Source organism: Cucurbita maxima, unplaced genomic scaffold (genome assembly GCF_002738345.1).
Source record: "Cucurbita maxima cultivar Rimu unplaced genomic scaffold, Cmax_1.0 Cma_Scf00026, whole genome shotgun sequence".
NCBI lineage: Eukaryota > Viridiplantae > Streptophyta > Magnoliopsida > Cucurbitales > Cucurbitaceae > Cucurbita > Cucurbita maxima.
In genome coordinates, this window is record NW_019272042.1 from 3,526,533 (window position 1) to 3,538,226 (window position 11,694).

At 34.9% G+C, this 11,694-nt stretch overlaps 2 protein-coding genes across 6 annotated transcripts in view; one reads left to right on the plus strand and one right to left on the minus strand.

Moving 5' to 3' along the window:
• Positions 1-7,602, plus strand: part of LOC111499299 (COP9 signalosome complex subunit 7-like) — a 14,053-nt gene extending 6,451 nt beyond the window's left edge. The window contains exons 3-10 of one of the 4 annotated variants that reach the window (XM_023150858.1): positions 3,295-3,383; positions 4,225-4,314; positions 5,135-5,179; positions 5,262-5,332; positions 5,688-5,826; positions 5,927-5,960; positions 6,716-6,821; positions 7,303-7,602. In XM_023150858.1, coding sequence (XP_023006626.1) covers positions 3,295-3,383; positions 4,225-4,314; positions 5,135-5,179; positions 5,262-5,332; positions 5,688-5,826; positions 5,927-5,960; positions 6,716-6,821; positions 7,303-7,324 — 596 coding nt within the window. In that variant the 3' untranslated portion in view covers positions 7,325-7,602. Of the gene's footprint in view, positions 1-3,294; positions 3,384-4,224; positions 4,315-5,134; positions 5,180-5,261; positions 5,333-5,687; positions 5,827-5,926; positions 5,961-6,712; positions 6,822-7,302 lie in introns of all 4 variants that reach the window. The other 3 variants (XM_023150860.1, XM_023150861.1, XM_023150859.1) reach the window with 3 other exon arrangements.
• A 2,452-nt stretch (positions 7,603-10,054) lies between these two features.
• The window catches only part of LOC111499222 (elongation factor G-2, mitochondrial-like), an 11,999-nt gene continuing 10,359 nt past the window's right edge, over positions 10,055-11,694 (minus strand). The window contains exons 19-21 of one of the 2 annotated variants that reach the window (XM_023150747.1): positions 10,806-10,859; positions 10,574-10,697; positions 10,055-10,123 (exon numbers count right to left, since the gene is read on the minus strand). In XM_023150747.1, coding sequence (XP_023006515.1) covers positions 10,593-10,697; positions 10,806-10,859 — 159 coding nt within the window. In that variant the 3' untranslated portion in view covers positions 10,055-10,123; positions 10,574-10,592. Of the gene's footprint in view, positions 10,124-10,321; positions 10,698-10,805; positions 10,860-11,694 lie in introns of those variants that run through there. The other variant, XM_023150748.1, reaches the window with a different exon arrangement.

Genomic DNA, 11,694 nt, shown 5'->3' on the forward strand with positions numbered 1-11,694 from the left:
TTTTTTTTTTTTTTTTTTTTTTTTTTCCGATTAATAGGTGGGATTTTAAAATGGTTGGTGAGGGGAGAAGATAGTCATTCTTGGGAAGATGGATCATAATGCTCGATATTCCTTCCTTTGTTAGAAAAAGATGGATAACAATGCTCGATATTCCGTCTTTAGAACAAAGGGTTTTATGTCCTCTCTTTCTGGGTATTGTGGAGGTTTTACTGAGGAAGATGAATTGGTTGTAGAAGATTCTTGATTCTATCATGAGGCATTTAGAGCAAAGAAGAACAAGAATGTGTTCATTCCAATGAGTTTCTGTCCATCATTGGGTCTCCATTTTGGTGTGATGAGTGGTTGGCCAGATTTTATGGGATAAAGCCATCAAAGGCACATCAAAGATTGTCGAAGGTGGGAAGGTGGGAAGGTGGGAAGGTGGGAAGGTGGGAAGGCGGAGTGTACATACAAGGGACTTTGGAGGCTAGAATCAATGGTGGGCTAAGCCTAAAGAGAGTTAAATGGGTCGTTGACTAATTTTGGGGGATTGCGATCCGAGAGTTTGTTAAATAAATGAGGTTAACGACTTAGGTGGATGATGGCCCAAATGGGCCTATGTCTTAATTGTAAGAAAAAAGGCAGAAAGGGGAAGCAAAACAAAATTGTGCGGTTGGGGAGCTTGGTAGTCCAAGAAGTTGCAAGCTGAAGGCGAAATGGAGTATGGGAGGGCTCTATGTTGTTGGGCTTTGATTTATAGTTTACCTTCATTCAAGAGAACTAATCCTTCCCCTACCATCAATTTGAGCCATTTGGGTTCTGTGTAGGGAAGCCGACGACTGGGGTGTGTGTTGATGGGTGTTTTGAGGGAGTTGATGGGTCTCCTAATTTCGGGCCTAGAGTGAACTGTATCGGGTGTTCAAATGAAGATGGGAGGTTTCGTCTATCCCATTACCAGCCTCACAAGGGTGTTGATCGGCAGGTAGGTCTGGATGGTTTTTTGGATAACGATGTGGGCAATGGATTTCCAGTTGGTTTGGTCAGTTCTGAATATTACTTTTTTGATCCTTTGATAGTTAGTTATTCAAAGGACAAATTGTTTTTTTTTATCTTCTCCAATGTAGAAGGGATTATGACTTTTCTATCATTGGTCCTTTGTTTGAGCTAGAGGGTAGCAAGGGGACCAACAACCCACGTTAGTTAGGATTCCCATGTGATTGGGTAGTAAGTGGCACGGTTATGGAAATTCCTCTATGGGTGTGCTCAACATTGAGGTCCCTCTCCAATTGATCCTCAACTCAACACGAAAGGTCCGACCACTCATATATGCTATGCTTCTTTTAAGTATTTGCTTCCATTTTTAAGGTGAACAAGGGGGGCGAGTTGGTGTTCTTGGCCTTTCCCTTTTCTTTGTTGTTGGGGTGGGTCAGTTCAGGTGTTTTCCTTGCTCGTTTTGTTGTTTATTTCTCAATTCTTTCACAATTTCTTGTGGTGTTTTACCTCATCCAATGATTTTGTTTTTGGGGGTAGAAAAGTTCGATGCATGCTCCTTGGCCCAGTGTTGAGAGTAAATGTGGATTAGTGGGGGAGTTCAACCATTGGCCATTGCATGAGAGACCCTTTTGTCATGTCTAACCCTAGGGTTCTCTGATGTGTTGTTTAATGGGGGTTGTTTAGGCCATTGGTCATCCATGTTTTCTCTTTTAGTCTAGTTGGCACGCAGGCGACTACGATCAAAGGTAAGCCCTTGGATAATTCCTTGGGGGCTAAAAGGTGAGCTAATTCCTTGGATCAAAGGTGAGCTAAAAATATAAAATGTTCCCTCAATTATGAGAGCCGGAGAGTTTACTCAAAAGTGAGGATTCAGGTAGGGATAAAAGGTGATTGGTGAAGGAGGTTATCTCTCATAAGGTATCATTATTTTGGTTGATTCTAAGCAGGGGAGTTGTTGTCGAGAGTAGTGAAGAGTATATAGGGAAAAAGAAAGGTGGGGTGGGTGTGTTTTGAATCCTTGGGAGCCTGGGGTGGTATTCTAAGCGGGTTAGTTGCTCTTTGTTTGAGCCACTTTAGTTATTGGGAGATCACATGGTCTAATAGTAGGTACTGAAGTTGAATCGGCTGGTTGTAATGTGAGGGAAAGAATTGCGGTATTGTTGATTAAATGGCCCTGGTGACTTTGTCATCAACCTGCCACCTCAACACAAGGTGGCACCTCCTGAAACCCTTGGAAAGTTATCTAGGCTAAGTTTTTTTTTCTTTCCTTGTTTATTCGTAATGTGGTGGGGGATGGGAGAGAGATTTATTTTTTTAGAGGATAAATGGTTGGGCAATAGATCCCTATGCTCCTTGTTTCTCGTTTATACTTATTGTCCTCTACTAGGAATCATTAAGTGGCCTTGATCCTTTCTTAGGTGAAGTCTTCAACTTCTTCTTTGAGGGTATGTCATCTGTTGACCACGAAACAAAGGATGCCTTGGCTCTTTTATCTCTGGGGATTTGGTCCAAGAGAGAGATTTTTGGCTTTGGAAGGACATTGTCTGCTGCTTTTTCTCCTGTTTCTTGATTTATACCTCCCTAGATAGTGATTCTATTTTCTCCTCTGTGTGAAGGGTGGAAATTCCCAACAAAGTTAATTTTTTTGTACGGTAGGTTTTGCACGGAAGAGTTAACACCTTCAATTAGATTTGGGTAGAGGGTCTTTTTTTGGTTTGGTTGCATTGTTCTATTCTTTCCAAGGAGGCGGTTGAAGACCTTACTCATATTCTTTGGAGTCGTGATTATGCTCGAGCTGATTGGTGTGACTTCTTCGAGATGTTTGGCTATAGCTTCATTAGCTCTCACATGGGCAGGGAGACAATTGAGGATCTTCTGCTTCATCACCTTTTTGTGTGAAAATGTTTTTTTTTTCCAGCTATTTGTACTTTTTTGTGTGGTTTGTTGGGCAAGAGAAATCAATACAATCTCCATGGGTGAGAGATATCATTCAAAGTTTTTTTGGTCCATTGTTATTTTCTTTGTTTCTTTTTAGACATTGGTGTATAGGTCATTTTGTAATTACCCGCTAAGTCTCATTTTACTTGATTTGAGCCCCTTCTTTTATATGACTCCTCTGTGATTTTTTCCTTTTTTGTATGCCCGTACTTTCTTGAGGAAAATCTGATTTTTTGCAATGAAAAAATCAAACGTATATAACCTTGCTTCCATCAATTAATTGTCTTTAGCTACAATTTTGTTGTTATACTTCAACGTCGAAGTGTGTACTCTTGATGGCTGCACCAAACTTAATTCAAGTTTTGTCAATGGTATATTTTGCAGGTAATTCCAGTCGCCTTCCAGAATTAGGCTCTGATCAAGCCCTCAAACTAAAGCAACTTACTGTCCTTACATTGGCTGAGACAAACAAGGTGTTCTTGCTCCCCACTCAATCACGTTTCTTTAACCCACTTGAAGATATATCTGGCTGATTTAAAATAGTTTGTCGTTCTGTTCTGCTTCACCTTTCCGGATCTAACAACTTGTTGGATTTGATGTTACAATATATGGTTCATGGCCTATGGTTGTTTCCCTGAGAGCCAGCCAATAAGCTGGATTTATTGGTGCAGTAGTCTGTGGGTATATTGAATTCTGGTAGTTTATAAGGTTCTGGAAAAACGTTAATTGGGAAAATTATTTTGAAATCTGAGAACTAATTATTATTAAAAATAATTTTTAGAGGGGGTTCTGGGCTTTTTGAAGCCTAATCACGAGCATCAGTGAACTAAGGTGTATTATATTTAAGCAACAACAGTAAATAATTTGATTCATAAAATAATAATATTTTGAACTATGAGGTAAAAAGAAGAAAAATGTGGCCTTTGATTCATAAAAAAAACTACTTTTCATTCATAAATGAAAAGGAATGGTCTGTCGTTGATTTTTCCTATAATGGCTGGTTTAGCTTAAAAAAACATCATCTTATATTGAGAAGAATCTCTGAAGACCTTTTAATGTAAAACTGTATACAAAGAATCATTTCGTTACGTGTTTTCAAGGATGATCTTTGTTGTATGAAATATGGATCTGGATAGTTTCTTATGAAATTCTTGTTTTCTTACAGTCTTTCTTTTGCAGCTAACTGTATATACTCAAATATTGTTTCATTTCTCATAGGTTTCTTATAAAAGCTTTTAGTTGATGATGAAATGTAGATTCCTGGCATTCACCGTTAAATTATTTCTCTATTCTGACTATTGATTTCATGCCCAGGTGTTAGCCTATGACCAACTAATGCAGGAATTAGATGTTACAAATGTACGAGAACTGGAGGATTTTCTTATTAATGAATGCATGTATGCGGTATGTTCTACTGTCTGTACGTAATTGATTCTTCTTACTAGTGTAGTATTAGGATACTTGAACCAATGTAGACTTATTGATTCTTCTTGCCAGTATTATGATATTAGTACCAATCCGGACTTCATTGCTTCTTCTTACCAATATTAGGAATGTCAGTACCTGGAAAAAGAAATTCTTGAACCTAATAACCCATACATATGCTCGATCAACTTTCTTTTTATCTTGCTCTGTTTGTCTGCATTTGTACTAGAAAACACATTTTTAAATATATATTACTTATCTAAAATAAGATATATATTATTTTAATTTAAAGTTGAGGCATTTATATCTTAACATGAAAACAAGTTTGATATAATTTACCCTAATTTTGTTTCCTTATATTTCTGTTTTGGTCCGATTTTCGGAAGTGAATACATAGAAAAAAGGTTATATAAACACAATTGTATGCATTATGCTTACAAATGTTGTCCACGTATTTATTGTACTTAACAAGTATTTGATACATGTCCAACAAATATGGACAACACTCGTAACATTGCCATTTTGTCATTTACGTGAAAATTTAGAGGGTTTAATATACCAGATAAATTCTGGGAAGTCCAAAACCCTTAGGCTCAGTGGCTCTTTGCACCTACTACTATCTTAGGATTGGGACTCGCCTCTTGAAGGGGTTTTGCATAACTTGCTAAACATTAAGATTTTTAATTTATTGATTTGTTTACTGAATTTTTTGGGAGGGAAGATGAGCAATGTCCATTGCCCTTGATGCATCATGGACAAGGAGTGTATTTTCTCTGAAATTTTTCATATTTGCTTTCAGGGAATAGTCAGAGGAAAGTTGGATCAGTTGCGAAGGTGCTTTGAGGTCTGTGTTTGCTTTGTAGCCCTGATCTCAGGATATGGGCTTTCGAAATTGTGTTCATTGATGTCCTAATATGAACACGCAGGTCCAATTTGCTGCCGGTAGAGATTTGAGACCTGGGCAACTTGGGGGCATGATACGAACACTATCAAATTGGTAAATTTACTTGTTTTAAGTTTCATGGGGGCCAGGTTCTTTTAAGAAAGCACTTGTGAGCAAGAAGTTATTGTGATGCAAGGAACGATTAACTGTGGCATTACCAAGTTTTATCCTAAATTGCTGAGATACTGGTTCTTTTGCAACCTCAAGTATCAATTATTCTGCTATTGTCTGCTACTTCATTTCACATTTTTTTAATTATTTGTATTTTCATAGTTCCATGTGTGCATGTTTTTATTTATTTATTTATTTTATTAGTTGATTTTTCAATTTTTTTCACCCTTGTCTTGTTGCTGTGTTTTTGCTGGGTGCCACATCTATTTGCAACCTAACAATTTCTGTGTGTATCTAGGTTGACTACATCAGACAATTTGTTGGTCTCAATTCAAGATAAGATAAAATGGGCCGATAATATGAGTGAATTGGACAAGAAACATCGAAAGGATGTTGAAGATAGGGTGGAAGAAGTAAAGAAGTCACTTTCCATGAAGGTCAGTTGAAATAAGTATTGTCTTAATTGCTGCTGATGGTTGTTTACTTTTCGTTTTATGGAAGACCAATATTTATTGAGAAAATAATATACAAGGATAGGATGGAAGAAGTAAAGGAGTCACTTTCCTTGAAGGTCAGTTGAAATACGTTTTGTCTCATTGTTTTGATGGTTGAATACTTCTTCTACCAATATTTATTGAGAAAATTATTTTACGAGGATAATGCACGAGCAGTTCTTTTAGAACATAACGAAAAAAAAAAAAAAACGTTGATAAAATGCAACTGATATAGATGGAAGTGAAGATAATCTAATTTAATCTGAAATTTTGATAATTGTTGGTTCTCTGTCCATCAAAAAGTGTAGAAAACGCACCCTATCAAACTCTGCATTCATCTTATTTGTTTTTTAAAATGTGCTTGTTTTTTCTCTGTTTAGCTAGCCTTCGCTTCTTTCCTACGGTGGTTTGAAACGAAAGCTAAACAAGCCTCCCTTATTTGGGACTATGGTTTGAAACGAAGGCTAATCAATGTAGAAATTCTTAATCAAGGTTATCAAAGAATGTTCTTATGTTGTTTCTGAGATTTATTCTTTATACATTGAAATGTCATGGTCATGTGGTAGTTCTCGTTGTGCCTACAAAGATGGGAGGCTTTCTTGATAGGAAAATGAAATTCGTTTGTGTGTTTTTTTAATGGAAAAATGAAAGTGGGACGAAATTGCCGTTGCTGGTGTACAAACAAGTCAGATTTTATTAATCTTAACATCTAGTCCATGTCCTATTTCCTTTGAATCTTCAGTGGCTAAAATATTGAAATAAAACGCACTGACTCTTCACTCGAATACTGGGATATATTAGTCGATGTGTCTTACTTACATTGTGGCAGAAGTTACAAACTGTGAGCAGGCCAACATTGACATCCGAGAGCATGAGGAGATCTACTCTGAACCTGGTGGAGTAATGGACTACGAAGAAGATCGAAGTCGACCAAAGAGGTAATATTTAACCTTCTTATGCTGCATTCAAGAAATGTTAAAATGTTTAACACAATTAGTGTCATACTATTGAATGGTAGGGTTTTTCTATTTCATGTCTGGAGATCGGCCATTAATTTCTTTAGTTTAAAACATTTTGTTCGAGATCAGCTCACTAAAAAAACTTGCCCATTAACACAGGAGTCCGTTAAACAAAAAATTGAAAATTCAATGACCTATTAAAAACTTCTTTGAATGTAGGGACTAAATAAATATAATTTTAAAAAACAACATTAATAAAAAGCTTTTTGAAGTAGGAAACTAATATACATACTCCAAAAAGTTTGGAGACTGACCTAACTTGTGAACTATTCAAATAATTGTTTATTAAGATTTACCTTCGGAAGTTTATGAATTAAACAAAAAGTTGGAAAAATAGTAGGAGACATGGGAGTAAGAATTGTTGGGTGGCTCTAATATTTGCCTAAATTTTACCGTACAGGAGACGACATCCAATTTCATAGAGATGTGCATGTGGGAGTTGAAGAACAACCTCTTGTAAGATGGATGTCTAAACAACTGCCTGATTTTTGTTCCTGGCAAAAAAAAAAAAAAGACGTTGATTTTCGGATTTTGGAGAAAGATGGTCTCTCTAAGCCTCATTTCTTTAGAAACGATGAACATGTTGCTTTAGGTTTCTATCCGATACACGATAGCTTGTCTCTTTAAACTCAATTTGATTCGATCCGAGTAAATTGGAGAACCGAAACAATTATTAGAAATGCTACACGATTTTCATGCACTTCATGTTCTTATTCGTGTATGGACCTCATGGAATTCTTCTTTGTGTTCTGCTTTCTGATTCTGTACTTTGCTTTCAATGCATTAGTTGGGTATTTGATGTTGCTGCTCTATTTTGGGTAGGAGATTGAATGATCGCTAAATCTTTCTTATATAATTGGGGTATGACCGTCTGGACTTTCTTTATTTTATAACTGTGGCTTCTTTTGGTGGCCTTATCCATCTCCAATCACGTTTAATGTAGCTAGATTTTAAAAATTGAAATATTTGAATTAAATAAATGAACTTAAAAGATGTTCATAAATTAGTTAATAATACTTGAAATGAATTTATATCGGGTACCAGACCTTAAATAGTTATCAAAAGAATTTTAAAAAGATATTTGGCTTTGAATCTGTTACCAAACATATATGCTCAGTGTTTTTATCTTACCATTTGCTATCGTGTAGGTGTTCACACAACATTTAAAAAGAAATTGAATTGTGTAAAATGAATTTGGATAAATGGTTATATGATATTTAATAGTATTTTTTTATTCTCTCTATTATATATGAATTTGTCTCGAGGGCTTCTTAGCGAGATTGTATTTTTAACCTTTTATTCAATTTTAAAAGAGATTTTTTATTTTCTTTGTATGCCAGTCTTCAACCTTTACAAAATCTTTTAAAGTTTATCTTCTCTCTCAAGGAAGATTAATAATATTTAGTATTTTTTAAATAAATTTTAATGCTCAATTTTCTAAATAGGAAAAAATATCTCAAGTGAAGTTGAACCTAAGAACACCCGGCTAAAAGAAGGCTAGAAATTCCAAGTTTAGTTTGAAATAGTAAGAAAACTTAACTTAATCCAATAACGGATGGTAATACAATAAGAGACTTAGTAGCGAAGGGTTGAGCTTTCGTCTTTCTCTTTCATTTTCTTCTTCAAGCAATTCATTGTCTTGTCTTTTCTTTACTCGACTGTAAGGAACGAATTGAATATGTATGTGTGTATCATGTATGACAAGAATGAATGAAATGTCATAAATACATATGTATATCTCATAAGGAATTCATGTCTTGATAAGTATGGATGTGTGCACCATCCCATTGAACTTAGCAAGTTATGTACGAAAGCATACACTGCCTGCGATATTAATTCGTCTTTCTTTCCATTCTGTTGATTTTTGGCATCATACATGTCTCATAACATATAGTCAAGTATAAGAGATATGTTAATGAGCCAGCCGAATAGATTCATATGCACGTATGTAGAGAAGTACTATGCATCTAAATCTACCCGAAAAAAAAAAGTAGAATCTAGAGAACAATCATGATAAATAGGTCTCGCCCGTTATGATAGATATTATACGTGAATGCATTTCCTGATCCTAATAGTGGGTTATTTTACGAAGTACTTTTTAAAATGCAAATTTTATATTTAACATTTTTTAGGTAAAGACAAGGACCCCATATACAAACAACGATGTCAATTGAGGAGGCTATAGAATAAAGTCATCTACCGCCAACTATAATAAATTTACTTTCTAAAACTCTAAATCGTTCGAACTCATTAATATACATATATGGTCACATCATCTTAAAGCAAGAAAGTAAAAACATGCGCGTAGTTTACTCAAGCATTTTAATAAGAAGCAACCAAACTTAATATTGAGTTTATAGTTTAAACAAAATAACACATTTTATTCAACTAAAATAAAAAACTTGACTAATAACATATTGAATTTGTAGTTCAAACAAAATAATTGTCTAGAGATATTTGAAGTAACTTATTAGTAAATGAAGAGTATAGAATAAGATATGTTGACGATCTAACATGGCCACAAACACAACCCCATATCATGACCTTTACATGCCTTTGACCTTGCCCTTGCCCTTAGTTGAATTTTTTTTTAAAAAAAGTTGAGTAATCAAAATACCCCCGCAAGTAATCTTCCCCTCAAATTGAGGTTAGATATGTGTTCAATGACAACAAATAGTGAAAAATTATGAAACCTAATAGGTGATAGGCTACTCCCACACACAAATTAGTTGTCTAAAGTAAAATCACAATATACTAGAACAATCTTCATGCACATAGATAGGCTACTCACTCTCACAAGGTTGTATCACAAATAGGTGATATAATTTGATGCACATAGATAACCAATTTACCGACCCTTCAAAGTAATTCTTATGCACACATATAAGTAATTACTATAATTCTCATACCCACATACATGTAATTTGTCTCACCTCTTATGAAATGTCCAAACACATGAGTTATCGTGTATGCAAATGTCATAATTGTGTGTGGACGTTTAAAATAATCGTCTCAAGTTCAGATGCATACATGATCCCACAATAGAGTTGCAACCAATATATAGATCACACAGATTCAACAAACTAACTCCATTCCCATCCTCCTTAATTTAGCCAAAATACTTAGAAAGTTGCAATCCTACACTTCTCCGGCGACTTCTTCACAGTGATTTATGGCATTTCACAGAGACAAATTACCACCAAAATTGGAACACAATCCTCCTATCAGTCACATGGAGGCGCAACCAAAATTAACGAATTCAAGAAAAGAAATAGTTCCTAAAACCCACAAAAAATATTGAAATTCAAAGATAGATATGAGGGTTTGCCGGTGTTGTCAAAGCTATAAAGAGTTTATATAATAAAACTGAGATACCGAATAAAGAATGAAATACTTTTAAGGAAACAAGATATCCAAATGTCATAATTGTCACCGTGGAAACTAAAATACAAAAGCTCAAAGGAAGACCCCTTATATATTTTGATTCAGTAACTATTATTACAAGTCATCCTGCCATTTCACAAGACAATGCCAAGTATTCTAATAAAAAATGAAATGTCATTCTATTTGGTTGTTTCAAAATTTATTGTCTATCATCAGACAAATAATAACATAATAATAAATGAAAAGGAAAACCTTATATATTTTGGCTATGCCCAGAGACAACGTACCAAAATGCATCTAACTACTCTACTCAGCTGGCTTGCTGCCTTTGTAGTTGCTTACTAATTGCATTTGGACATCGTTAGAAACTGGTAAATGCTCTTTGTATTCCATTGTGAACTCTCCTTTACCCTGAAATTTGTTTGTATCAACGATATTAACAATAACACGACTACAAAAATGAACGAGTTCAATTCTTTACACCAAATATATATGTGTGTCTGTGTGTATATATCAAACCTGAGTCATCGAACGGAGAGATGTTGAGTACCCAAACATATTATTTAATGGAACCTGCAACGCAGAAATGATTTTTAGTGCATCAATTTTGAATATAACAATAACATGAGAAGGAACTAGTAAATATTTTCGTTTCCTTCCAGCTCAAAGAACTGTTTAGAGAAATCGAGCACTCAGAGGTGGTAACTACTTGGGGGCTTACGGGAGATGTATGATGTTGAAAACTGACGAGCTAATTCCAGTTATGGCCTATGTCCTATCAAAACTGACATCTCAAAAGAAAATGGTCTAAGTCCTTAGACACATTCCTACAAATAATGCACAGCCGCAATCCCAACAAGAAAGAAAAATACCCTTGAACCAAATCCATAGTGTCAACCTCCTAGGCAAGACTTGCAAAAAAAAAAAAAAAAAAAATACAATTTGACCTTCTAGGAATTTTGAACTTCCATAACAAGGATAATAAAGGATAAAGAGTCCAAGGCTGGACAAAAGATGGAAGAAAAAACTAGAAGAGCAATCTTCTAAAGGATTATCAGGGGTTCAAAATCAAACATCCCGTCTCAGCACATTTGATAAGAGATCAATGGCCAGGTAAAGGGTTCTAAGCAGATACAAAGTTAAATGAATTTACAACACCTGTAATTGTTAGGGTTTTTCACAAGCTGCACTTTAAAAAGGAAAAGAAAAAAACTATTGCAACAGAACTTTTTGTACAAGACTTGCTGACTTCATCATGGTTATAATTGATTTTTTAGTTTGTCTCAAACTTTATAATCTAGATTCTAGAGTTGGATAGTGGATATGTTTACGAACTATATTTCTCATTTTTATTCCTTTTTTTTCCAAAAAAAAAAAAAAAAAAAAAAAAAAAAAAAAAAAAAAAAAA